Consider the following 27,762-nt stretch of genomic DNA (forward strand, 5'->3'; position numbering starts at 1 on the left):
GCCTTGCCAGCGAAGCCGCCCCTGCTTCAGAGATACCCTTTCACCGAAGGGAGAAGCCACCTCAGTCAGAATTCGTGAATCCTTATGTGAGGGGGCTGACGACACAACTTCTTGAGACTGTTCGAGAACACACCGTGGGACAACCTCTGTTTATGTGGAATCACTTCCCTTGGCTCCTGCGGAAACTCCTCTCTCACCCCTCCGAGCAGCTGGGTGGTCCTCGAGACTCAGCCTCGACTCCACCTTCCCTGAAGTGCGGGCCTCACAGCGTGGGGCCCATTGCCGGGGCAACCGACGCCGTGAGCGGTGCATTGTGGTCTGCAACAAAATGCGGGAGAAAGATCCTGAGGGAACCATTGAGTCCACGGACCAATGGGAGAATTCTGTGGGCTGCGTTAAGCCAATAGGGACGAGCGGCTGGGGGCGGGGCCAGCGGGAGCGGGGCGGGGCCTGAGCACTAGGCGGCGGCGTCTGGCGTGGGGCTGGTTAGATGCGCCACGGCTTCGGTAGCTACCGCAGCTGTTGCTGGGCTTGAGCTGTGCTAGCACCTCCCCCAGGAGACCGTTGCAGTCGGCTAGCCCCTTCTCCTCGGTGAGAAGCTGGAAGGCTCCAAGGGGGTGTCTTCGTTACCTCGTTTCGCCCCCGCCGGGCTTATCCCGCCGCGCGGCCCGCGCTTTCTGAGGAGAAGTGGGGTGGGGGGCGTCGTCCCTGGTGGTGCGGGCCGGGCGTGGGGAGCGGGCGCCTCGGTGGCGCGGCCCACACGCCAAACTCCTCACCCCTTTGCCCGGGCCTTGCCCCTCAGGTAACCATGTGCGACCGAAAGGCCGTGATCAAAAATGCGGACATGTCGGAGGAGATGCAACAGGACTCCGTGGAGTGCGCTACTCAGGCGTTGGAGAAATATAACATAGAAAAGGACATTGCGGCCCATATCAAGAAGGTGAGGACGCGGCGCGGGGGCCGGGAGGGGTCACAGCTGGGAGCGGGGAGTTCCTTCTCTCCAGTCTTGGGTTCCTAGAGCACTGTGGCAGCCTCGGGGCGTGGAGGTTTCCAGAAAGGACGGACGCACGTGAATTTTGCGCTGCTCTTGGAAGACCAGAGCCTCGGCGCCTGAAGTTTTTTTTTTTTTTTTTCCCCCCAGCTCCGCGGGGTGAAAGCGCCACCTAGCAACGGTAGCTAAGATCAGGGAGCAGCGGTTCCCCCTTCTGTGTGATTCCTGCGCCGAGGATCCATCTGGGTGTTCCGGAGGGGGGAGCTGCGTGGGCGTTTCCAGCCGGGCTGGAGGGAGGTCTTGCCAGCCTCCCAGTGGGGAGTCGGTCGGCAGTTGCGGGAAAGTGGGTGGAGGGTGGGGGCTGGGCAGGGGCCTGGTAAGTGGCAGTCCGTGGCAAGCTGGCAGGACTGCCAACTTCTCCAGCAGTGTTCGCTGGAAGGGGAGGAAGCTGGCGGCCCAGGCCGTGGGAGGGTTCCAGTCGAGGATGGAGGGATGAAAGACTTCAGATGGAACAGAAACAAATACCTTTTTTGACAAACGCAGCAGTGTGCGCATATAGCTTGTAAGGACGTTTACTCCTCTTAGCAGATTTAAATGGTTTTCTCACTGCAGGCGATGTAAGAGTAGCCAAATTTTGTGTAATTCGCCACAAAGACTTGTAAGAATTCTTATAAAGAAAGGTTTCCTTTGGCCCCTGCCTACACGGGCATTCTAGTCCCCAGGGCCCTTTGGGATGGGGGAAATAGTGAAGAGTTCTTGCAACTTGCTAACCTAGTGAACCAGCCAGTAGACTGGCACCATCAGGATACCTGTGGAGAAGGGAGGGCTACTTGAATTATACTTAAGGGTAAAATTGGGCCAGTTGTCTGTCAGATTCTGTTTTCAGCGTCTTTTTTTTTTTTTTTAATAGAACAATGGAGTGCTTAAGTGCCCCTGTAAATTTAATTTTGATTAAATTAAACCATTTGGTGTAAGGCGCTAATTGAAGCTTTGTCCTTTTGGAAGACTTGATTCCATGGTGCAGGAGTGCAGTTAAAACTTTGTGATGAGGAATGGGTTCAACTGGGTATTTGGGGCTACATTTTTACCCCTTTATTGTATTTGGGTGCATAGCAAATATAGTAGGGTAGTTCTGTTTACACAGAAGAACATGATAAACTACAACCGTTGATGTCACCTGCTGTCAATGAAGAAGAATATTATAGAAAAATGTAATTACCATTACAACAAAGCACCCTGTCTTTGCGGCTGACTTTTCTGCGTTTTACCTCCACAGCTCCTATTCATCTTGGTTCAGACTGCAAGTATGTTTGCATTAATGCGCTATGTAGGCGACTTGGAGCTGGGGAACATTCTTTCACTCTAAGAATTTGCAGATACTAACGTTCTTCCTTTCTGCCCCTACAGGCTCTGGCTTATCCAGGAGGCAAACTCCTACCTTTGATCACTAAAATTCCAGTTTTTTTTTTTTTTCTTTCCCAGGAGTTTGACAAGAAGTACAATCCCACCTGGCATTGCATCGTGGGGAGGAACTTCGGTAGTTACGTGACACATGAAACCAAGCACTTCATCTACTTCTACCTGGGCCAAGTGGCCATTCTTCTGTTCAAATCTGGTTAAAAGCATGGACTGTGCCACACACCCAGTGATCCATCCAAAAAACAAGGACTGTAGCCTAAATTCCAAATACCAGAGACTGAAATTTTCAGCCTTGTGAAGGGAACACCTCGATCTTTGAACCTTTATTGTGTTTTGTACAGGGCATTCTCTGTACTAGTTTGTTGTGGTTATAAAATAATTAGCAAAACAGCTTACATTTGTATTTATTTTCTATTCCATAATTTTGCCCCATGTTTTTTTCTCTCACAATCCATTCCTTTAAAAAATAAATCTGTTGCAGATGTGTATGCGTGTGAATTTGTTCAAATCACAGAGGGTTGAAGATGGTCACTTGATTAAGTGAGCGAATTGGCGGGGATGAGTCCTTCCTTACGGAAGTAAGTTTCTGTAAGGCTTCTGTGGGATACAGTAGACTAGCCATTTCAGTATCCTTGCGTCTTTCCGATTCTTACCCAGCCTGCAGCTGTTGTGCATGTTGAAAGTACATGACAAACTTCCAGATTAAATTTTAGTCCTGAAAAAAATCAGGATTTGAGGATAATATTTGTTAACTTGCTATAGAATGTTCTGGGCCTTTGGTCTCGGGAGGTGGTGGTGAGTGTGTAGTAGTACTCTTTAAGCTTCCTATGGCTGTAAAATGGAAATAAATTCATGAAGGATAATGAAGTGCATTGCTGGACTCTAGGCTATCCCCATCCTCTGACTAGAATGAAGATGGTCTTAAAAGGGAAAAGTTTTTGAGCAGCAGCTCAAAAGCTCTTCATGCTTTAAAAAGCTCTCCATGCTTTTTAAATAAAGTCTGTGGGAATTAATATTTTTAATCTGCTATGCTTTAACTAGGTGTGGTCAGAAACTGGTTAACATGTGAATTGAAGCTTTTTCTTTAAAAAGACTCAAAGCTATGGATGAACTTCATCAAAGTTTTCCTGCTACCAATTTGGGGAAGACCTGTAGTCTTAGGAAGAAAAACAAATATGGCAGATTTAGCTTTTATAGGTAGAAGGAAATATGCCAGAGGCTGAAATAATCCACACCCATCTTGGGAAATTACAAGAAGGGTCTTGATTTCTAGTTTGCATATGTAATTTTCCTCTGCATCTGTAAGATGCCTTTGGGATTTCTGAGCAGCCAGGCTATGGCTGTGTAGAAGAAAGTGATAGATTTGATAGGTGATGACCCGCCTCTTAAGAGTAGCATAAGGTCAGTAATCTCTGGAAGTTTTTCTTCACCAGAACTTGTGGTTTTGGGGGACCTAGTGATGCTAGGGGTCCTAGCAGGTTTTAGGGTCCCACATTAGGACTTGGGAGGGTTTCAGGGTAGAGGTGCAAAAGTTTGTTTTACTATTGTGGCAGTTTTCCCCCTGCTGTCTGCAGGAAAGAAGGATGAATTACTGTGGAACAAACGGGAGACTGCAATTGGGGCAATTTAGGTTTATATTTATGTAAACAGACCAAAAATGTTGCCATAATTCATCTTTTTGCTATCCCCTTTCCCTCTTCAGGGACCTGGCTATATTTCTATTTGAAGCCCCATAGGAATCTGGCCTCTGAAACTATATCTTGTCCAATTAGCCCTACTCCAAATAGATGATCAGTCTCCAGCAATCGACCCCAGAGCTGATTCGAGACCATATAGCTAGACATTGGGGGTTCTGATTGAATTTGATCTGGCCCATTATCTACTGTTGGGAGGTTGGCAGCTTTTAACTTTTATTTTTTGATTCAGATGTGAGAAAATCACGTTGCTATGGAGATAAGACTGGGTCGTTGGTTTATGAAGTTCCTTCCAGTGCCTGCTCCTTCCTGTTAATTTCAAAGGCCAATAGGCTCCAGCTGGCTGAAAAAAATGTAAGCTAAAAGTTTTTCTAAGCATTTATCAAATGCTCTTAGCTACTGTTCTTTGAGAGAGTTGTATATAGCTGGTTATATCTGGAAGCTTTTCAGTGAGAGGGCAAGATCTTGCTAAGTGAAGGTATATAAATGATCCTTTTACTGTGCCCCTTAAAAACCTAAAGTTTCATCTACACAAAATACTTATGGCCTCATTTTGACATCAAACAGTGGGCAGTAGTACGGAGACAAGCTCTGCCTAGCTCTATCCCTGCGTATTGGAGGAGGTTAGAGGCTACACAAATAGTTTTCAAACTCTTTTTTTTTTTTTTTTTTTTGCTATAAAACCTTTTCTTCAAATGTATTCTGACAAAGAAGCTCCCTATTTAAAACATGAAAGCAAGAGTTTTGCTGGTACATTTATTCTTTCAACAAGGATTTAGTGAGTGGTTTTCTTTATGATAAGACTGAGGTCACACAGTAGCTATTGGTAGATGACTGAAAGAATGATAAAAAAATGTATTTCCTTTACCCTCCCTCAAGAAAAAAATGGCAAATACCACCAAATTGTAAACTCATTTACTGATTCAGCACACAATTCTAGTAGTGATTGTTAGCCCTCTGACTTGGGCCTTTGGCTTTTGGCCCTAGACTCAGTCCTAGGCTGAAAGGTTGATTCAGGTACAATTAAGTTTTCTGGTTAAAATCCTCACTGGGTTCAATGATCCATGATCCCTCTGAAAGGCAGCACAAGTAGAGAAGCTACAAATACACTTCCAAACTGTGCTTTAGTGCTGGTTTTACCTTAACCACACACTGCACAGCCAAGAGAAATTTAACAGGAGTTGAGCAAAAAAACAGACCAAATACCTCTGGAAGAAAGCCTGATGCAGCAACTAATATAAGCTGCAAAAAGTGTTTTCTTCCGCTTTGAGGTTGGTCACTTCAGAACATGAGTCCAAGGCACATATCCTTAAGAGGAGATGCTCTACTGCTGTCTCATTTGCCAGATTATCCTTCAGTTCCAGGCTTTCAACAGGATGTGACTGGTTCACGCTCCAGGATAGGAAAGGAGTCAAAGTTTGAAGCCAGAATGAATGGCCACAATGCCTGACGTTAGACTTTCGTAAGTCACCTTGTGGAAACCTGCATCTTCTATCATCTCCTTGAACTCTACCTATAACACAAGGAAAGATACAGCAAGGATTGCCTGGATTTCAACTTTAGGGTCTTTGTTTTATGGTCTAAGCTATAGAGGTTTTGTACCTGAGATGGGAACCTTCGGATACTCTCTACGAGGTACTGATAGGACTTCCAGTCTCCGGCAATGACCTCTCCCAGGACAGGAATGACCTGGAAGCTATATAGATCATAAAGCCTAAGCAAACAAAAAGATAAAAGATTAAGATTGAACATCCCCTGATTTCTCCCCTAGATAAGAAGCAAGAAGGTCTAAGTATGGGGTCACAAACTCATAGGGATATAGAGATCAAGCCAGTATCTGAAATAAGTGAAGTGGGCCAGATGTGGTGACAGGTACAGTTCAGAAAGTGTCATAAAAGTGGAGAAAGGGCGGTTACTACTCAGCTCTGACTACTGCATGTGGGAATATGGGCCTACCCAGGGTTGCCATGTGTCTGATTTCTCAAATGAAACTGGAAATCTAGATTCTTATGTAAAATTCCCTGATTTTTAAATATGGAACTCTAAGTCAATTTCTTAAAATGCCACATGAGTGAAACAAAATATATACGTAGGCCAACTTGGGCCTGGCTTGAGACTCTTCTGGCCTAGGTATTGCCGTTCAGAACTGGCTGACCTCCTGAGGTGGCACTGTCCTGTGGGACTCTGAGGTAGAAAATCTTTTTTTTTTTTTTTAATATTTTTTTTCTTTTGTGTGCGTGTGTGTGTGTGTGTGTGTGTGTGTAAATCCTTTGCCTAGCCAATGAAGATAAAGCCCTCTTAACAATGCCAACCTGGATATGAGGGGATTGTTCACTTGGCTAAACTCCAGGCAGAGAAACCGTCCTCCTGGTTTCAGGACCCGATGGGCTTCCTGGAGTGCCTGAGCGAGACAAAGAACAGGACACATTCCTCAGTCAACCTCACTCAATTCCACGAGGCCAGGACAGCTCTAGCATCTGTAGGTATTATAAAAATGATCATTTTCCACAGATCCCTAGTTCATTTTCTGTTGGGAAGCTGTAATAGCAGAAATAACCCTATGTATCCTAAATGCTATAGGCATACTGCTGCTCGTGACTAGAGGTGGTTAGTTGGAGTAATCTAAACTGAACGGCTGGAATAAGGAATCCATTTAAAAGGGATAAATAAAAAAATAAACTGAACGGCAAGTTTAGAATGATCTATCAAAGTCACAATGGATATTCTTTTTGATAAATTTTACTCCAAAGAATCTATCTTACAGAAATGCTTTTACTGTAGAAATGACATGTGTATGGATTACTCATTGTATTAAATAAAAATTACAGGAGGCCATTGTTTTGGACTAAGTTTCTGCACTAGGCCCCGACAGACCAGATTAAAAATCAAAATGGAATCACTCATGCTAACGTTTCACATCCTCAAACCTAACCTAAGTTGTCATCTGATCTGAGAAATCAGGAGAAAGAGATACAGATAATTTCTTTAACAGGCCTGTTTAAATCTACAATCCACATGATAATGATGTTCTTTCTGCTTTAATTCTTACCCAGAAAAAGGCAGCTTGAAGTAATCTGATGTTAACTAATCAGTTATTTTTCTATTATTTTGTCTCCCTGTCTCCCCTTACAAGAAAAGTGGCTTTGAATGAACTAATATGCCCTTTGTTCTTTGCTTCTCTGCTTTGTTCAGCCTTTCTTTGACTAGAAAGCCAACCTCTTCTAATTTTTTTTTCTTTTTTCTTGAACAGTGCTGTGGAGAAAAAAGCCAACCTCTTCTGCTCAGCTCACTGGAACACTTTCTATTTTATGCTATTTTATGGAATGATGTTATCTTTAAACTAAATTCGTTATAATTTTGTCTTTTGACAACTGTTTGAACAGCAAAAGATGAGAAACATCTCAAACTAACGATTAATGTAGTAATCTAGTAAAATTATGGACTATCTATACAAATGGAATCTATTCAGTTATTTTAAAAAGGAGGAACCAGCAATCTTTATATACTGACATGGAAAAATCTTTGAGATATACATATGTATATAAATGTATGTATGTATTTAAAAGCAATTGGCAAAATGTTTAGTCTGCTAATTTTGCATTAAAAAGAAAGAAAATAATATCTACACCAAATATGCAGAAAACATCTTGCAAAGACCGGTGACCATCTCTGAAGGAAGAAGAGGCACTAGATGGCCAGGAGACAAGGATAGGAGGGAGATTTTCACTGATATACCCTTTTTTACCTTTTGAACTTTGAACCTTTTAAATTTTTTAAAATTAAAAGACATAATAAACTGGCTACAGACATAGGACAGGTCATACAAACCAAGCCAAAGAGCACCATAAACAAAAGTCCCACCCAGGCAGAGGACCCAAGCAACGGGAGCCCACATTACAGAAATGAAACTAGTTGCCTTGCACACGGTCTTCAAATGTTTTGAACAGAATGTCAAAGGAGGAATAAAGAACAGTTGCACCAGATTAAGAGCTGACCATGCCCTTCTCCCTGTAGGAGAACCATGAATCTAACTACCTTCTGCCAAAGGAGTGTTTGAGGGCTTTTTTGTGTCAGACTCTGTTACGTCTCTGATCTCCAAACTCACAGGGTCAGACAGATTCACAAGTGAGAGGAGACAGATGAAAGACCAGAGCACAGCTAACAGTCCCAAAGATGCGAAAACCAACCCAAGCAATACAGACTTCTATAGGATTGCTCTGGGAGTTTTGGTCTTTTTGCATTTTTGTGACTATAAAAGTTGCCAATTTAAAGGATTGAGGTCCCTAAGCTTGAAATAGTCATTCTACTCAAGTGCTGGGCCCTTTAAAAAGTTTTTCAAAAGATTTTAAAAAATTCTCTCCTTTTTGTCTCATTCACTGTAGATCTACTCCAGGAGAACTAATATCCTGGGAGTCAAATAAGCTGAGGATGCGGCCATTCATACCTGATCAATGTGTGTGACATTCCGGATCCCAAAGGCTATGGTGTAAATATCAAACTTGTCATCATCAAAGGGCAGTTCTTCAGCATCTCCCAATACCCATGTAAGTCCTGAAAGAGAAAATCAGTTCTAGCTCTCAGTCTGGGTAGCTGTCTTCCCTGCACCTGGTGAATTTGTTTTGTGTAGAGCACTGTGGTTAAGGGGCCAGGTCCTAGAGTAAGGCTGCCTGGATTCTAACACCAGCTTTGCCATTTAATCATTTATTTATTAGCTGTATCTATATATATTTTTTCTTTTTCTTTTTTAAGACATAGGGTCTCACTTTGTCATCCAGGCTGGAGTGGAATGGCGAGATCACAGCTCACTGCAACCTTGAACTCCTGGGCTCAAGCAATCCTCAGGCTTTAGCCTCTTGAGTAGCTAGGACTATAGGCATGTGCCACCATGCCTGGCTAACAGCCATATATTCTTGAATAAACTATTTTGTCTCAGTTTCCTCATCTGTAAAATGGAATTAATAAAATTGCCCACTTCATTGGGTTATTGGAAGTAGTAAAGGAGTTACTCTAAGTACAGAATTTAACATAGTTATATTGGTTTTATTGGAGTCATACAGAATCAGTGTGTAGACCCAAGCTATGTCATAAATTCAGAAAACACCTGAGGGCCCCCCTATCAGGATGGCCCTGTCCTCTAAGGATCCTGATTTGGCTTTAACATTATTCAACCTGCAGCAAAATCGACATAAAATATAAAAAGAAGGCCCTATAGAGGAAGGTAACTGAAAATAACCTTTCTGGAAAGCAAACTAGCAGTATCTAACAAGAATCTTAAAAAGAAACATACCCTTTGACCCAGCAATTTGATTTTTAGGAAAAGGACACTGACAGCATCATCATAGCTACGGCTTACTGGGTCCTTATCGCGTGGCAGGGTCTGTGTTACACCTTCAGACAGGTTATCTTATCATATCCTCATATCGACTCTAGGAGATAGCTATTACTAACATTCTCATTCTGCTAAGCAAAGTGAGCAGTAGAAAGGTTAAAGTCTGAGCTGGGCACAGTGGCTTGCACCTGTATTCCCAGGTACTCAGGAGGCTGAGGCAGAAGGATTGCTTGAGCCCAGAGTCTGAGGTTGCTGCGAGCTAGGCTGACGCCACGGCACTCTAGCCTGGGCAACAGAGTGAGACTCTGTCTAAAAAAAAGAAAGAAATATCTGCTTTTTTAAAAAAAAATTAACAAATGCATGCAAAAATTACAAATAAGGGTGTCACAAAATTGTGCTATATGCAAAAATATTAAGAAAAAATGAAAGATCAATTGGTTGTTATGTGAATCATTAAACATCCATATGGGTGAATATCATGAAAAAATAATGATTTCAAGGAATATTTAATGACATGGAAAAATCTTTCGATACAATAGTGAATTAAAGCAGGATACTAAATTGTATATACAGGATGTTCTCAGCTTTATGAACAGAAAATGATTAGGAAAAAGGAAGGAAAAATTAAAATACTGAGAGGCATCTCTGGATGTTCGAATTGTGGGTAACATTTACTTTCTTCTTAATATTTTTACAAAATTTTGGATTTCTAAAATCTAAAATTTCTCTCAAGTATGTCACTTTTATAATCTATATAGTCCATATATGGATTCCATATAACCCAAATGTATATATTTTAAAGTTCCTGTCCTCAGAGCTTCCATTTGGGGAGGAAGTGCTACATATAAAATATAAATAAAATACATAACCATGCTACCCATAAAAAAAGTCTTTACATATTAACTTTTATATTAATTAAATAATTTATGGGATCCTTCTACTCAGTTTCAACTATTTTTCATGATGCCTTTTGCAAAGGCATTATTGTTGGAGATTGATAAAGCAAGGAGGAAAGACAAAGAAAACTGTACTAAGCGGCACTTGGTAATTCCAATGCAGGTGCATTTGTTTTGGTGGTTACGAGAGCTTGACGAGCAAGCTATGCCGTGGAAGATAGGATTCCAGAAATGGAATGTTACCTATCAGTTCAATATCTTTGTTTTCCATTCTTTATGGCTAAGCACCAGAGAGAAGGGAAAAATGCTTGTCAGTAGGAGTAAGGAAACATAGTGCCTTTGTCTAAAAACACTAGTGACTGTCTGCCTTCTGATCAGTGTTGACGGTTAACAAAAGAGCCGTTCATCCTGGGGGCCAAGTGGGCTGTAGGCAGCTCCTTCCAGGGGTGGGAGGAGGAGGAGAAGGAGGAAGAATTGAGCTAAAATAACCATAGACACTCATCGTGGGGGAGGAGGTAGAGAGAAATGCTGATGTTGATCTGAGGGACTTTCTTTCTTCCCTTTGTTACCTACCACTGCCTCTCACAGAGGCTGCCTGCAATGCCTGGCCAGCTTGGAAGAGGGCAGTGCAGTGGCTCTGAACAGCTGGGCCAATGGGGCGCAGCTGCCAGGATCATTCATTTTACTTGAAAAAATCGGGGGGGGGGGTAACAAGTGTTTTAAAATATTAAACAGAAAACCAAATGTAAAATTTACCTTTTTTTTTTTTTGTTTTTTGTAGACACAGGGTCTCGCTATGTTGCCCAGGTTGGTCTTGGACTCCTGGCCTGAAGTGATCCTCCAGCCTCAGCCTCCCAAAGTGCTGGGATTATTTATAGTTGTGAGCCACCACGCCCAGCCCCAAAATTTACATTTTTAAGCTAGCGCCCAAATCATCCATTTTGAGCTTGCAGTGGACTCCTAGAGACGTGTAGATGCTTGCTTATCTGCTGCTGGTATCTACTGTGGTAGGGAAGTTTGAGGAGTACTGTTCATGGGTGTTTCTTTGACTGTCTCAGTTGGGTCCTCTGAAAAACAGATGCTGAGATGGAGGAGGAAGTGCAAAAGGGAGGAGGGCAACACTTGGGGAGGATGAAAGGAAGAGGAAGACAGATCAGGAAAAGCCTTTAAGACCTCCATGCAGATCTGAAAAAGCCTCAGCCTATGCAGTAAGGAGCTTTGGAGCAAAGAGTGGCTGTTGAAAGAGTCCTGCTTGGGAAATGTCCAGGCCTGGTAGCCCCACGGTGCTCAGACATTGGCTGGGGGCTGCCAGGAAAGAGCCTGGCCTTGCTCGGAAGCTAAGGTAGAGGCTGCTGGTGCTAACAGTTGGAGGCTGTTAGCTACCTGTACTCCTTGTGGCTGAAAGGCAAGTCTTTCTTTATAGGAGATCCAAGCTCCAGTTCTACGTCATTCAAACCAGCCTAGTACTGATAGAGTGGAATGGCTCAAGAATGGGAATGATACGCTGAGGTCATCTTGGAGCTGCTACAAATTGAAAGCAAAATTTCTGTCTCAGGGTCCACGAGCTGAGATCTGAACATTCTGCTCCAATTCGGGATCTACCACTTAAAAGTTGTATGACTTCGAGTAAGATTCTTGATCTCTTTGGGCTTTATTTCCCCTGTCACCTAGAGCTGTATTCTAGCTCAATGAGTTGGTGAAATAATGTCTCTAGCCCCACACAAACGGATTCAGCCACACAAATTATCTTCGACACCTGCCCATCTATAAGTTTTTGAAAGCTGGAAAATAAAACACTTCACCATTTTACATATTCCATCTTATTTTATAGACATCCAAACATTTCCTCTGTGTCCCCTTTCTGTAGGACTCACCAGCTTTGTGTCCTTGAGCAAAGGCTTTCTGCTTTCCCACCTTTAGCATCTCCTTGTTGATGTCACAGACCATGACGTGGGAACCGCCCAAAGAATCCTCTTCATTCTGGTATTTTTTGGCAATTTCTTCCCAGGATAAATTTTGTTGAGCCCTTAACTGCCTCTTCTTCTTTATCTGATGCTGTGCCTGAACATAATTAAGGAACCGGAATGCAATGTCACCTGTGGGAAGCCAACAGGAGGAAAGATGCAGACGAAAAGAAAAACAAAAAGGAAGAAATTGCATTTCCTAAACCAAAAGGAACAACAAAGGTACAGGAGTGGATGAGTGTTTGAAAATGGAAGTTTCTACTCATTTCAACGCTAACTTTTTTTAAGAGATGAAGTCTCACCGTGGTGCCCAGGCTGGCCTGGAACTCCTGGGCTCAGGAGAGCCTTCTGCCTCAGACTCCACAGTAGCTGGAACTATAAACACACACCACTCTTCCTGGCTAGTCTTTCTTTTTATAATTTAAAAACAATTTTTATAAAAGTGACGTAAGCATATAGTTACAAGCAATATTTCCCTGCCCCCGACAAGACTAAAAAATCAAAGTGCAGTCACCCATGCTAAAGTTCCAAGTCACCCAATCTAAACTAAGCAGTTTTCTGACTTTCAAGAAATCAGGAGAAGCTGGATATGGTGGCATGTGCAGTCCCAGCTACTTGGGAGGCTAAGGAGGGAGGATCACTTGAGCCCAGGAGTTCCAGATCAGCGTGGGCAATATAACAAGACTCCCTGAGACAACCTCCCTTACCCCCCCCACCCCCAAAAAATCAAGAGTCAGGAGAAAGAGATCACAGCCAATTTCTGAAACAGGTCAGTTTAAATGTTCAATCAACATGATAAGGAAGTTCCCTCTGCCTTAACCATTATACAAAAAAGGTAGCCTGGTGTAAACTAATCAGTTATTTTTTTATTATTCTGTCTCCCTGTCCTTGCCTTACAAGAAAGGACTAATACCTTCTTTGTTCTTTGCTTGTCTGCTTTCTTTAGCCTTTCTCTGTCTATAAAGCCAACCTCTTCTGCTTAGCGCATCAGAACACTTATTCTACTTTATGGAATGAAGTGTTGCCCAATTTTAAAATTGCAAATAAAGCCAATTGAGATCTTTAAACTAAATTTGTTGGAATTTTGTCTCTTGACACGAGTTTAGGTCCCCAGACAGCATCTCTCCCATTCTTTCATCTTTCTCCATGGTTACAGCTATTTCTTTACTTACCAAACATACAATTAAATCTTGCCCTCAGCATCTCTGCTTGCCTCTATCTTCCCAATAGATTTACCACTTTTCACAGATACCTTCGTAACCTGTACTAAAAAACTAAACTGTTCAGTATTTTATTTCTTGTTCCATCAACTACAGACAGTATATATATATTTGTTTGACAAGGTCTTGCTCGGTCACCCAGGCTAGAGTGCAATGGCCTTATCATAGCTCCCTGTACCCTCAAATTCCTGGGCTCGAGCAATCCTCATGCCTCGGCCTCCCAAGTAGCTGGGACTACAGGCATGTGCCACCATACCTAGCTAATTTTTCTATTTTTTTGAGATGGAGTCTCTCTCTTGCTTAGGCTGGGTCAGTATCTCTTGGCCCCCTTCAACCTGCTATCAAATATACCATGATGATATTGTCAAGACTGATAATATTTTGTTTGTTCTATAGCTACAATGAAGTCGTCCATGCTTTGTTGATGGCTTGAGTCTAAAAGCTGAAAATCAAGTGTTTATATTACTGTGACCTGGTAAATACCGTTCAGGGCAAGTCCAGTGCTTTCTAGAATCACATTTCCTTTCTTATAATGTTGTTTCCTTGTCTTTGTTTTCCTTACACTATTTGCAAGAAATATATCCTTAAGTATTTCTAGTCTCTCCATCCAATTGGGTATTCTCCAGTCACTTTTTTTATATTTCAATATATTTATATGTATTCATTTAAAAAATTTAAAAACATAAATGGGGATCATATCATACATATATTGTTACACAATTTGTTTTTTCTTCCCACTTAATATGTCCTTAAGACCTTTCCATCAGTACTTATAGGTTTTCCATATTCTTTTAAATAACTACATAGGCCAGGCACAGTGGCTCTTGCTTATAAACCCAGCATTTTGGGAGGCTGAGGTGGGAGGATCTCCTGAGGCCAGGAGTTCAAAACCAGCCTATGTAACATAGCAAGACACTGTCTCTATAATAAATTAAAAATAATTAGCTGGTTGTGGTGGTGCACACCTGTCATCACAGCTACTTGGGAGCGTGAAGCACAGGATTGCTTGAGCCTAGGAGATTGAAGTGAGCTATGATCAGACCACTATACTTCAGCCTGGGCAACAGAGCAAGACCATGTCTCTAAAAATGAATAAACAAATAAACAAACAAATAGCTCTACATAAAATGGATATATCTTAATTTAAAGCCATTTCTTTATTGGGAAGAAATAGGTTTTTCCAATTTTTCATGATTACTATTAAAATATTAATAAATATGATGCAATGAGCATATTTGTAGCTATATCTTTGTGTAAGTTTTTCTTTAGGCTAGATAGCTAGAATTAAAGATGTGGGATCCTAGATGATGGGATTTTAGATTCTGATAGATTGTGCTAAATTTTCCTCCACAGAGCAAGATGTCTTATTGCCCTCTGATCTTCCATTTTGGGAGAGGACTACACCAACAAAGCCACACATAAACATACTTCAAATATAGAGATTATTCTATTGAAATTTATTATTACATACTATTCTATTATGCATTATCATATCATTGCATTATATTTATACTTTACATTATTCTAATGTAATTTAACATGTGTAATGACATCACCAAGATGCAGTTTAGAGACCCATGACATTTGTGCAACAAGTAACAAAAGACCACGCATAAACAATTAAGCTTTTGATACCTGATATGATAGCAGATTAGGCAGAAAAAGCTGCCAAGAAAATTTATGTAATATGATAAAATGCTCCCCCACACAAGATAAGATGGTCAGATACGTGGTGAAATGTCGCTAGTCAAAAATTTGGTCTTTTTACTTTGTAATCCTATGTATTTTAGAAAAGTGACAGTCACAAAGCTGATAGTCTGTGCTTTTGATTAATATTCAGTCAAAAAGAAAAGTACACACCGCTCTAAGAAGTTATAAGGATCCTGATTTTCAGTGATCATCTTCAGTCTAATGGTAGGTGAGCTAGGTCATTCCAACAAGAGACACTAATTTCTGTAAGGGATGCTCAGTGGTTCTCAAGGCTACCAAACTCAACGTTACCTGTGCCTCCAGCAACGTCAAGCAGCTGGGTCCCAGGAACTGGACGCATCTTCCAGAGCAGCAAATCCTTCCAAACACGATGGATACCAAGACTCATCATATCATTCATCACATCATACTTCTTGGCCACACTTTCAAACACCTGATAGACTGACATGGGAGAAACACACACAATTATGCTATTAACAGGATTCACTTGAAAAAATCCTGAATGAAAAAGAAGGAAGCTTTCTTTGTTGTTGTTGTTGTTAACCCGAGTGGAACCAGATGGAAGGAAGCTTTTTTCCCCCTGAAGTTACCTGTTTTTGCAAGGAGAAACTGAGCCATAATGTTTGATGGCCAAATCTACAGCTTAACATTCCCTCTTTAGAAAGAAGCTTAAAAGTACTTCATGTAAAAAATCAACCTCTTTATTTTGGAGACAGGGTCTTGCTTTGTTGCACAGGCATGAGGGCAGTGGCGTGATCATAGTCCACTGCAACCTCAACCTCCTGGGCTCCTGCCTCAGCCTCCCATGTAGCTGGGACTACAGGTGCACACCACCATGCTTGGCTAATTTTTCAATTTCTTGTAGAGATGGGATCTTGCTGTGTTGCTCAGGCTGGTCTTGAACTCCTGATCTCAAGAGATGCTCCTGCCTTGGCCTCCCAAAGTGCTAGGATTACAGGCGTGGGCCACCACGCCGAGCCTGTCTTAGTTTCTTAGTTATCTTTATCTAGAATTCAATAGTGCTATACATGTACTTGGTACTAAATAGATGTTTCTGTTTCTTGAAGAATAAGGTGGGGGGAATTAGAATTTTTCTCATGGTTATTATAATAAAAGACAACAAAATCCATTATAAAGATACATGACTAATGGATGGGAAGACCTTAGTTCACCTGTGCCTGCATCACCGAGAATCTCAGGTACAATTTGGTGGGCAGGTGGATAACAAGCTGTGAATTAGGGCAAGTCACACATAGAGGGTCCTCATGAATCTTCTCCATAGGATCAAGACAGACTATTGAGTCTGGTATAGTCATCTTCAGTGATGTTGGAAAAAAAAAAAAAAAGAATCTGGTATAGCTGGAGAAAGAGTCTACCTGTCCAAGACATTGAGAACAGTGTCCTCTTAACGCTATATTTAACTTCTTTGCACCTCAGTTTCTCTGCCCATAAGATGTCAGTCCCAGCTCCCTACCTCCCTGCCATAAGGCTGAATTAGATAATAAATGGGAAATGCTTTGAGTTCCTTAGATGAAATGTGCTGCACAGATCTAAAACATTACTGTCCTCTGCTGAATCAGACTACAGAGTCCCTCTTTAACTGAATCTTGGATGCCTATTCTCAGCCTTGTGATCTCCAAGCTTGCTTTTTTCATCTGAACATCTTTTGGACTATCTGAGGGACTCTAAGTCTCAACCTACTGAGTATAAATAGTCCTTACTAGCCAGGTGCAGTAGCATGCAGCTGTAGTCCTAGCTACTCAGGAGGCTGAAATGGGAGGATTGCTAGAGCCCAGGAGTTAAAAGCTGCAGTGTGTAACGATTGTGCCTACAAATAGCCACTACACTCCAGGCTGAGCAACATAGTGAGACCCTGTCTCAAATAAATAGTCCTTGCTTTGCCTGGTTCTGATTTGCATGAATTTCAGTTATTGAGGTTTAGTTAAATAACATCAGGCCCCCAACATCACCATTCAAATACAGTGGTATATTAACTGTGAATAATTGCATAAAGTACAACTTCACTAGTTCTTCAGTCCACAGATCCCTATGTAAATAACACAGATGCAGCATGATCAGTGACCAGTGATGTCACTTCTTTCACAGACTGTAGGTGGCTGGTCACTGTGTATCAGTTACTGAGTTTACACGCAGACAGCAAAGCATGTGATTGTGTTGCCTCCTTATCTCTCGGTGATAAACCCATGTGGCATAACTGGATACATGAAAGAGAAAATTGGGCAACAAAAATGAAAAGTGCAGCAAAGTGAAATTCTAACAGAATATCAGCAGAGTTATAGGAGAAACAGATGATTGTAGGAATGTTACACTGCTGCCACTGGATAGACTCTACACACACAGCCAGAGGAACTTTGTGAAGATGAACTTACGGACATAAATGAGAAATGTGGTTGTGACGAAAAGGCTGAAGATGTCCTAGAGGAAGTGATGCCAGCAAAAAATTTCACATTCAAGAAATTCTCGGAGATATTTCATGACATTGAAAGTGCAAAGGATAAAATGTTAGAAGTTGATAAAAACTTAGAAACAAGTATGGGAATTTGCTAAGTCATAGAAAAGATGCTCACTCCCTGTTGTAACTTCTATGACAAGAAGGTAGCAAACAGCATTCAAACTACTCTTGGTAAATTTTCTACAAAGAAATAAAACAATTTAATTCTCAATGTTTCTAATTTTTTATTAGAATTATTGTTTAATTAAAAAAATTTAGGCTTAAATTTTAAAATCTTAAAAATTTTAATTACATTAATTAAAATTAAATATAATTTAAAATTACAATGTAATTAATATTAGCTTTACTACAAATTTTTTTCACATCCCTATAAATTTACAACTGACAGAATTTTTGACGGTCAATTATTTTTAAAGGTCATGGAACAACTGTAATTTTTTTTGCATTGATTATTAAGATATTTGTGCATGATTTCAGCTTTCGTGGTCATTTTTACAGTTTTGCATTACTGTGCAAAGCAAGGACTGTGTGTACTGCAATCTCAGTTCCCAATCTGGAATCCATATTTAGCTCAGTTGGTAACTCCTCCCCTGCTTGTCATTGTGTGAAATGTTGATTATACATTGTAAAGTACAATGCAGAAGTTAGGCATTATTATTGTTATTAAATACTGGGTGAGAGCACATGCTTTGGGAGCAACCCACCTGATTTCAAATCTCAGCTCTGTCACTTATTAGCAGAATCTTGGGCAAGTGACTTAATATCTTTGTTTCACAGTTTCTTCATTTATAAAACCAGGCTAATAGTTCCTACCCTATTTGGCAAATTTGGAAGTTGAGGCACAGAAAAGACAGTTTCCTTCTTTCTTGCTATAAAAAATGACCTCTCTTTTTAGCAAGAGATTACGGACATGGGCTTCGGAGTCAGGCTAAACTGGGATGGAATACTTGTTCCGCCACGTAATAGCTATGTTAAATTGGGCAAGTTCTTGCTTAACCTCTAAGTCTCAATTTCCTCACGTGTGATATGGGGATAACAATATCCACCATTGGAAAGTTAAAGTGAGAATTGGAAATAACGTTGGTACAGCGCCTGGCACATCATAAACGCTCAATCGGCGGGATAATTACTCTGCTTAAAAAGAGGGGCCCGGTAAGCTCTGCTGAGTCAGGCAGGTGGGACTCCTTGGAAATCAAGACTGCACAGAGGGCACGCCTGTAATCCTACCACTCTGGGAGGCTGAGGCGGGAGGATCATTTGAGCCTAGGGGTTCCAGACCAGCCTGAGCAAGAGCGAGACCCCGTCTCTACTAAAAATAGAAAGAAATTATCTGGACAACTAAAACATATACAGAAAAAATCAGCCGGACATGGTGGCGCATGCCTGTAGTCTCAGCTACTCGGGAGGCTGAGGCAGAAGGATTGCTTGAGCCCAGGAGTTTGAGGTTGCTATGAGTTAGGCTGATGCCACGGTACTCTAGCCCGGGCAACAAAGTGAGACTCTGTGTCAAAAAAAGAAAAAAAAGACTGCACGGAGAACAGCATCGGAGCTAACCGGATGTTAAATCAATCCTCAGTTGGGCAGAAGAAACTAGATCGCGGACAGTCAGATCCCTCCCTCCGCCCTCTCGCCCTTTTCACCTTTGCCCCCTTTCTCTTTCTCCGACACAGTCTCAAACCCGAAGTGCGTTTCCGTTGTCGCTTTCTCTTGGGACAAGAGCCGCACACCCAGTGGGCCCCCGGGCCAGGAGCTACGAAGCCCAGGGAGCTGGCAGCCCCGCATCGCCCGCGACCACCCACGGCCGCAGTACCTCCATAGAACGCAGCTCCTGGGGGCCGCCATCTTGACAATCCGGTGACAGCGGCCAGAGAGTACGTCGTTTGCATCACCAGACGGACTACGGCGGCTGGCCGGAGACACTACTAACCGAACGCGCCCCGAACCCTGATGTTAAGGAGCTATGCATAATCTCTGGGATCCGAAGACTACTTAGTCTTTGAGTTCCCGAAATCCCTTCCTCTCTCTTCCCAAACTGAAGTCAGAATTCACCAGGAATGAGGGGACTTAAAGGAAGCCCGCAGCCACCTCTCAGCGGCCATGTCTCTGAATCCTGGCAACCAGTAATAAGAATACTAACTTGCAAAATATCGAGTAACTTATGCTTTGTGGTGCGGAAGAGGGAAACTGAGGCATGGTGTACTTAAAACGCCAACATCACGGGGTCAATTCCTGCAAACTTTGTTGTGCAGAGGAATCACCTGGTTTGATCTTTAACATGCAGATTCCTGGGCCCCCCCATTACCAGAGATTTTGAATTGGTAAATCTGGTATGTATCCCTGGAATCTTTATTTGAACAAACTTCTCTGGTGATTCTCATGCAAGGGATTTGCAGACCACTCTTGAGAAACATATTCTGGAAAAATAAACGTAGGAAAGACTGTTCTTTGTCCATTTTATGAACCTAGGAACTTCATAAGTAGGAACCAAAGCTGTGGTATCCATTTAGCAAGCCAGAACCAAACACGACTCATGCTTTGTTCCCTGCTGACACAAAGCTATATTTCTAGCTCCAACTGGCACGTCATGGGTGTTTTACTTCAACCCCAGATTTTCAGTCTTTTTTTATGGAAAGGGTAATGTAGACCATTCTGTGCAAAAGAAAGGATGGAGGTGTTGAGTTTTGCTTGGATTACTGTGTGTTTCTGATTTTTTTGTTTGCTTGTTTTTTTTTTTTTGAGACAGAGTCTCACTCTGTTGCCTGGGCTAAACTGCTGTGGAGTCAGCCTAATTCACAGCAACCTCAAACTCCTGGGCTTAAGCAATCCTCCTGCCTCAGCCTCCCGAGTAGCTGGGATTAGAGGCATGCACCACCACGCCTAGCCTGTTTCTGCTTTAATTCCCATTTAAATGTATGTTTTCTGTAAATATTTCACAAGGAGAAAGCACCAATAGGAAAAAGTATTTTGAAATGAAAAGTCTCTTCTGGTTTAATATAGCCTGACAGATGGACACCTACTGCTCCCATTTGGGAAGTATTGCACTGGGATTTCTCTTTCTCTTTTAAGAATGATGGAAGAAATGATTCATCCATATACTCGGAGTTTTCATGTTTTTATTAAAGGAAATAAAGGTTCATCAAGGAACCTTAATGTATCTTCCACATCTAGTTATATTTAAGAATGGACCTCAGGATTTGCGGCTGCTCCTTTGAGACATCAAATTAAGTTTCCAGACCAACAGTATGTAGCTATTCTCTTATTTCATATGGGGTGTGTGTGTGTGTGTGTGGTGGGGGAGACAGTAAAAGGTAAAGTAGGGCAAAGACTGATGAAAGGCATTTTAAGGAAATTTAAAACATGAAATTAGTGTCTAGCTTCCTTTATCCCAGTTCAAATTGTTAATTCCAAGAAAGTGATTTATTCATATACATTTACTCATGTCTTAAAGACATTGGGATGATTAATAAGGATCCAAGAAGGGCCCGATTAGTGATTTTTTTAAATTCATTCATTCATTCTTAAATGACTGCTAAAATTCCACTCATCCTTCTAGGTGCAGCTCAAGTGACAGCACTTGTGGGAAGTCCTTTACCCTCCCTCCCCCAAGTGTTTGTATTTCTCTCTTGAAGTTGCTTGCTTTGATCAGCATTTTGTAGTTTGCTGTATTGTAACCTCTATCACACTCTTGCATTGTGGTTTCTTATTTGCTTAACTTATAACTTAGGACACTATGAGTATATTAAAGGCCTCAATCTTACTGTACCTGGCATAGTGCCTGGCACATAACAGGTTTCTAACTAAAGTTAATCTAATTGAGAAGCATTATTTGTTCATCTCTTTAACAGTGTGTGCCTGTGATCCTTTGATTCTAAAACTATTATGGTTGGAAGGGAATGATTTGTAATTTCCCCAAATACAGATGGACATAATGTGATTTCCAAAGTTTCAGTATCTATATTTGTAAATCACATATGTGATTTTTCTAAGTCTCAGTGTATCTGTAAAATGGAGAACTGCTTATCTCATAGGTAGTTAAGAACATCATTTATTAGCTATGTAAAAATGGGTAAATTATCTAAACTTTTTGAAAGCATTTTCTCATCTTTAAAATTAATTAACTAATTAATTTAGAGATAGGGTTTTGCTATATTGCCAAGGCTGGATTCAAACTCCTGGCCTCAAGTGATCCTCCCTTATCAGTCTCCCCAGAGTAGCTGGGACTACAGGTCCATGCCACCATGCCAAGTTTAAAATTTAGTTATTATGAAGATTAAATGTGCTAATCCATGTTAACAGCTGTTAAATAAAATTTATAGGAGGCCATTGGTTTGGACTGAGCTCCTGCACTAGGCTCAACAAACCAAAGCAAAATGGAGTTACTCATGGTTCCGTTCTACCCAACCAAGCTGAAACTAAGCTGTTTATCCAACCTTCAGAGAAATTGGGAGATATAACAGCAAAATCCCCAAACAGGCCAGTTTTAGCAGACATGATAAGTTGTTTCCTCTACTTCAACCCTTACAAGAAAAGTAACTTTGTAATGACCACTTTTTTTTCTGCTTTCATAAGCTCTTTTCTGTCTATAAAACTAAGCTCCTCTGCTCAGCTCATCAGAACACTCATACTATTAAAAAATAAAAGCCAATGAAGATGTTTATAATAAATTTGTTGTAATTTTTGTTTTTTGACACACCACAGCACTCAATGATAACTACTATTTGCAATGAAACAATTTATGTTAATAAACCACTTAACAACGAAATGAAATATTGTGAGGCAGGCGCCGTGGCAGATGCTTGTAGTCCCAGCTACTCCGGAGGCTGAGGCGGGAGCATTGCTTGAGCCCAAGAGTTCAACCCTGTAGTGCATCATGAGCCAGCCTGTGAACAGACACTGCACTCTTGGGCAACAACCCTGTTTCTAAAATTAAATAAATAAAATAAATAGAGAAATGAAGTATGAGGAAGTGCTGTGAAGTGATATTAAATTAAGGTATTGTTATTATTAACGCTATTATTATTGCTAACATGAGATAGGATAATGGCCATAAATATTAATGTTAGAATAAGAACCACAAATCAAACAACGAATCTATAAAGGAGTTCCGCAGGTATTTCAATGCTTGGCTAAGTTATATATTAGCGTACTAAGACAAAAGCCTGGACTTGGGGAGAAATACAAGTCCTACTATCCGGAGTGCCCTCAAGGAGTTGGGGTGGGGTAGGGTGGGGAGGGACGGCGCGGAGAATAAAACCCAGTAGACCCGGATGTACTCAAAAACTACATTTCCCAGAGTGCCTCACTCCCACGTTCCCCGCTATATATATACTCCATCCGGGTTCTTCGAGATGCTGTTTGGCGACTCGTCGCCATTCCCGGAGCAGCTCAGCCTCGGCCCAGAGGCGAGTGTCGGTCGCTGTGTCGGAGACACCCGTCCCCGACACCAAGACAGCCAGCCCTCTCCCTTGCCCCGCGGCGGGAGAGCGTGTCCGGCCGGCCGGCGGGGCTCGCGCACCCTCCCTCGCTTCCCCTTCCCCCGCAGCCTCCGCCCCGCCAGGCCCGGCCCGGACCCCCGAGCTCCGGCCTCCTCCTCCCTCTCGGTCACCGCCGCCGCCGGGCTCGACAGCCCCGCCTGCCGCTTCTCCTCCCAGTTTGAGAAGCCAAGGAAGGAAACAAGGAAAAATGTCGCCATGAAGGCCGAGAACCGCTGCCGCCGCCGACCCCCGCCGGCCCCGAACGCCATGAGCCTGGGTCCCCGCCGCGCCCGCTCCGCTCCGACCGCCGTCGCCGCCGAGGCCCCCGTTGATGCCGCAGAGCTCCCCCAGCGCCGCCGCCACCGCCTCCGACATGGACAAGAACAGCGGCTCCAGCAGCTCCTCCGCCTCTTCGGGCAGCAGCAAAGGGCAACAGCCGCCCCGCTCCGCCTCGGCGGGGCCCGCCGGCGAGTCTAAACCCAAGAGCGGTAAGGGGCGGGCCCACAGTAGTGGGCTCAGGGCGACTGCCCCTGCGGCTAGGGAGAGTCCTTGCTCTGTGGTCTGCTGGGTTACCCAAGGACAAGCTACGCTTTGTACTATAGTTTCTACCTCTCCTTTTCCGTGGCTCCCATTATTAACAATTAAGTTAATGAGCGCTGTAATGCGTGGTTCATGCGGGTCATTTATATTAATATTAAAAACAGCTCCGAGAAATAGATGCTGTTCTTATCCCCATTTTGCAGGTGAGGAAAGTTAGGTTCAGAAAGGGTAAGGTCACCCAGCTAGTATGTGCCTCACAGCAGGCCTTAAGACCTGGTTTGTCTGACTCATCAGTCCACGCTCCTAAAACCACTAAGTTGTTTTACCCTTTAATGTTGAATTAGCACTGGGTGGCGTTCAGGTTTAAACAAGAGGGGGTGGGGCCCAGGGACTTTTCAAACTCAAAAACTGGGCCGCAGATCCATTCCACTGTTGAAGAGGTCTCATCCTTGAATGACTTTGTTCAGTGTGGTGTAGTGGTTAAGAATTTAGACAATGGATTCAGTCCTTTTGGGTCCCACAGTTTGCCAGACCTTAAGTGAGTGTCCAGAGTTTCTTTACTTGTAAAGGTGGAGGTAATAGAATTAAATAAACTTAAAAAAAAAAAAAAAAAAAGAAATGAATCCGGGTGGGGTGGCTCGGCTCGCACATGTAATCCTAGCACTCTGGGAGGCCGAGGTGGGAGGATTGCTTGAGCTCAGGAGTTCGAGACCAGCCTGAGCAAGAGCGAGATCCTGTCTCTACAGAAAATAGAAAAGTTAGCCAGGCATCATGTCATGTGCCTGTAGTCCTAACTACTGGGGAGGCTGAGGTGGCAGGATCACTTGAGCCCAGGAGTTTGAAGTTGCTGTGAGCTACAATGACAGCACTGCACTGCAGCCTAAGAACTAAGTACCTGACATCCATTATGCACCAAAACCACATAGTGCCTATTTTTGTGTGTTAGGCTACAGTATTGTCCTTTAACAGGGAAGATTTTGTCATTTTTGGTGATCATGTCTCTTTTTTTTTTTTTTTTTGAGACAAGAGTCTCGCTCTGTTGCCCGGGCTAGAGTGCCGTGGCGTCAGCCTAACTCACAGCAACCTCAAACTCCTGGGCTCAAGCAATCCTTCTGCCTCAGCCTCCCGAGTAGCTGGGACTACGGGCATGCACCACCATGCCTGGCTAATTTTTTTTCTATATATATTTTTTAGTTGTCCAGATAATTTCTTTCTATTTTTTAGTAGAGATGGGGTCTTGCTCTTGCTCAGGCTGGTCTCGAACTCCTGACCTCGAGTGATCCTCCCACCTTGGCCCCCCCAGAGTGCTAAGATTACAGGCGTGAGCCACCGCACCCGGCCGATCATGTCTCTTAATATCAAATTATGAACATAATGGTGATGATAGCTATCATTAGTTGAGGGCTTACTATGCGCCAAGTACTGGGTGGAGCTTTTCCTTCTGTTACCACTATTACAGTCTATCTACTACCTGTCTATCGAGGTGAATTGTTCACGTTTACAGAAGGAACAAGTTGAGAAGGTGGGATGTTAGGCGTTGGTGGAGTCTGGAGTCCAGAGTTCTTAAGTCTGTGTATAAATCTCTGCTCTTTTTGTATTTCAGTTATATTAGCAGTAGTAGGAAAGTGTTTTCAGTGAAAGTGGGGGTGTGTGGCAGAGAGGGAAACATTTGGAGTCCCTAAATGTGGAGGTCCAGTTGTTTAAAACTTTTCAAGAGTAAACAACTGTAAGGCTGACTTACATGAAACAAAAACAGCTGTAAGGCTTACTGACTTGTTCAGAGTTTATCTGGCGGATATGGCAGACTTGTTTACTTGATATGTTGAGGGCTTACAGAGATTACTTATGGAACTCGGGTGGAGACCACTTGTAGCGTGGGCTCTGAGGCTATGTTAGAAGTAGTATGTAGACTAATTTCCGGGTTTTGCGTATGGGTAGCTTTATCATAGATCCCTCTAAAGATAAGATAACCAGTCCTGTTGGCCCTTGTTGGAACTAGTTTAGAGCGGTCTGAATATTTCTCAAAGTAGTTGGTGAGTAAGTTTACTTTTGCATCTATTCCCAGATGTACAGGATTTGGTTCTCCAACTCCAGTTTTTCTGGGGCTCCTCTTTAAGCCACTAACATAACTCATGAGCTAGCTGCAATAAATGCCTTAAGTTTGTTCCTTTGTGAGCAGTAGGTGAACGCTTGTAGCAACCGAAACAAAAAAACAAAAATCTGAAATATTTAAGGCATTTTACTCCTATGTGCTTGACTTTAAATATGTTGATTAATAGAACTAACTCTGATTACCCAATTGGATGATCAGGATTCTGTTGTAGTTTGACCAAAGCAAATATTTGTCATTGTTAACATTCCGGACAGACTTGTATAGAATAAATTTTAATTGTTGGGTTCACTCTGAATGCTTAAAGCACTTGTTTACCTTCTTAATTGAAAACTTCTGAAGAAGGAAATAAAAACTTATGTAAAAGACCTTTTGTTAGGTTTTATGAATACACAAGTGTGCCCTCAGGTAGCATTATTTTTTGTTTAATATGTTTGTTAGAAAGCTTGACCGTGTTTGCCCTTCCCAGTGCCTACTTTTCTGGCTTCTGCTACGTATACTCCCTTAGCAAGGAAGAAGGGACTTGTAGCTAAATACTTACCTCTTCCTCAACTATAATGCACTGCTTGCATTTAGGAACAAATTAAAAGGCAGAGTAGGTGGGGATGAAAAGATTAGGAAACTTTGGTTATTGGCTAATTTTTTTTTTTTTTTTTTTTTTTGAGACAGAGTCTCACTCTGTTGCCCGGACTAGAGTGCTGTGGCATCAGCCTAGCTCACAGCAACCTCGAACTCCTGGGTTCACGCAATCCAGCTGCCTCAGCCTCCCGAGTAGCTGGGACTACAGGCATGGGCCACCATGCCTGGCTAATTTTTCTATATATATTTTTAGCTGTCCATGTAATTTCTTTCTATTTTTAGTAGAGACGGGTCTCACTCTTGCTCAGGCTGGTCTCGAACTCCTGAGCTCAAATGATCCTCCCGCCTCGGCCTCCCAGGGTGCTAGGATTACAGGCGTGAGCCACTGCGCCTGGCCTGGTTTTTGGGTAATTTTAAAGTTGAACTGAAGCGTAGTGTCTACTATAACATAACAGCTAAGACCAGTGCTGCTAGGACAGATGAGATGGTTACTGTAACAACAGGGTAAACTCAGGTTCTGCATAATTTTATAAAGAGGTTTCTGCAGTATTTCAAAAGCTGACTCAACACTTGACATACTTGATTCTGCTGGAAGTTGTTGAAAGGACCTCTTGAATTTCCGAGGAAGAGTGAGGTGAAAAGCTTGAGGTGAAAAGACATAGTTTATCTTTTGTCTAGGGAAAAAGGTTTTTAGTATTTAAATATTTAAGTCCTTTTTTCTCCGTTTGCTACCTCATGTGAGAAAAAAACCCTCTGGTACATTCTCTAAACAGTATCATAGATGGGTATTTGCTTCTTAGCTATATAATTTATACACTTGAGTCTTTGTTCCTGTGACTGCCTTAAGTTTGCCTTTCATTTGTACACTGGAAATAGGTGAATTTGGCTACTGGGATTTTCTTGATCTTTCTGGCCAGAGTAGTATACCACAGTTTCTGTGCCTTGACTAATTGCTTCAGGCATTTACATTCCTTTTTTTTTTTTTTTTTTTGAGACAGAGTCTCGCTTTGGCACCTCAAACTCCTGGGCTTAAGCAATCCTACCGCCTCAGTCTCTCGAGTAGCTGGGACTACAGGCATGCGCCACCATGCCCGGCTAATTTTTTCTATATATATTTTAGTTGGCCAGATAATTTCTTTCTATTTTTTTAGTAGAGACGGGGTCTCGCTCTTGCTCAAGCTGGTCTCGAACTCCGGACCTTGAGCGATCCACCCGCCTCGGCCTCCCAGAGTGCTAGGATTACAGGCGTGAGCCACTGCGCCCGGCCTACATTCCTTTTCTTGGTTGTATTCCTACAGCTTCATGCCAGCAGGGCTAAGATGCAGTTCTCAGCATGTTCAAAGGTGAATATCCCATGAATATA

At 42.4% G+C, this 27,762-nt stretch overlaps 3 protein-coding genes across 4 annotated transcripts in view; 2 read left to right on the forward strand and 1 right to left on the reverse strand.

The window, feature by feature from the left end:
* The first annotated feature begins 481 nt into the window (after positions 1-481).
* Positions 482-2,910, forward strand: DYNLL1 (dynein light chain LC8-type 1). The gene is made up of 3 exons (XM_069497256.1): positions 482-591; positions 803-940; positions 2,474-2,910. Exons 2-3 carry the CDS (start codon positions 809-811, stop codon positions 2,609-2,611), a joined length of 270 nt encoding a protein of 89 aa, XP_069353357.1. The 5' UTR covers positions 482-591; positions 803-808; the 3' UTR covers positions 2,612-2,910.
* A 2,537-nt stretch (positions 2,911-5,447) lies between these two features.
* COQ5 (coenzyme Q5, methyltransferase) lies at positions 5,448-19,538 on the reverse strand. Its single transcript, XM_069496989.1, has 7 exons — positions 19,337-19,538; positions 15,515-15,664; positions 12,204-12,425; positions 8,549-8,655; positions 6,417-6,505; positions 5,707-5,818; positions 5,448-5,617 (listed from the first exon to the last, which is right to left on the reverse strand). The coding sequence occupies exons 1-7, from the start codon at positions 19,536-19,538 to the stop codon at positions 5,516-5,518; spliced, it is 984 nt and encodes a 327-aa protein (XP_069353090.1). The 3' UTR covers positions 5,448-5,515.
* Positions 19,539-23,426: 3,888 nt separating this feature from the next.
* The window catches only part of RNF10 (ring finger protein 10), a 33,837-nt gene continuing 29,501 nt past the window's right edge, over positions 23,427-27,762 (forward strand). For both annotated transcript variants that reach the window (XM_069497570.1, XM_069497571.1), the window contains exon 1: positions 23,427-23,658. In XM_069497570.1, coding sequence (XP_069353671.1) covers positions 23,502-23,658 — 157 coding nt within the window. In that variant the 5' untranslated portion in view covers positions 23,427-23,501. The remainder of the gene's footprint in view (positions 23,659-27,762) is intronic.

This window comes from Eulemur rufifrons, chromosome 21 (assembly GCF_041146395.1).
Source record: "Eulemur rufifrons isolate Redbay chromosome 21, OSU_ERuf_1, whole genome shotgun sequence".
NCBI lineage: Eukaryota > Metazoa > Chordata > Mammalia > Primates > Lemuridae > Eulemur > Eulemur rufifrons.

Excerpts from the sequence above, each read along its gene's own strand:
- DYNLL1 (XM_069497256.1), top strand. The coding sequence starts at position 809 with ATGTGCGACCGAAAGGCCGTGATCAAAAATGCGGACATGTCGGAGGAG. Across the intron at positions 941-2,473 it reads TTGCGGCCCATATCAAGAAG|GAGTTTGACAAGAAGTACAA; the intron begins GTGAGGACGCGG and ends TTTCTTTCCCAG.
- COQ5 (XM_069496989.1), bottom strand. The coding sequence starts at position 19,538 with ATGGCGGCCCCCAGGAGCTGCGTTCTATGGAGGTACTGCGGCCGTGGG. Across the intron at positions 15,665-19,336 it reads GAAAGAGAAAGGGGGCAAAG|TCTATCAGGTGTTTGAAAGT; the intron begins GTGAAAAGGGCG and ends CTCCCATGTCAG. Across the intron at positions 6,506-8,548 it reads ATGTCACACACATTGATCAG|GCACTCCAGGAAGCCCATCG; the intron begins GTATGAATGGCC and ends TGTCTCGCTCAG.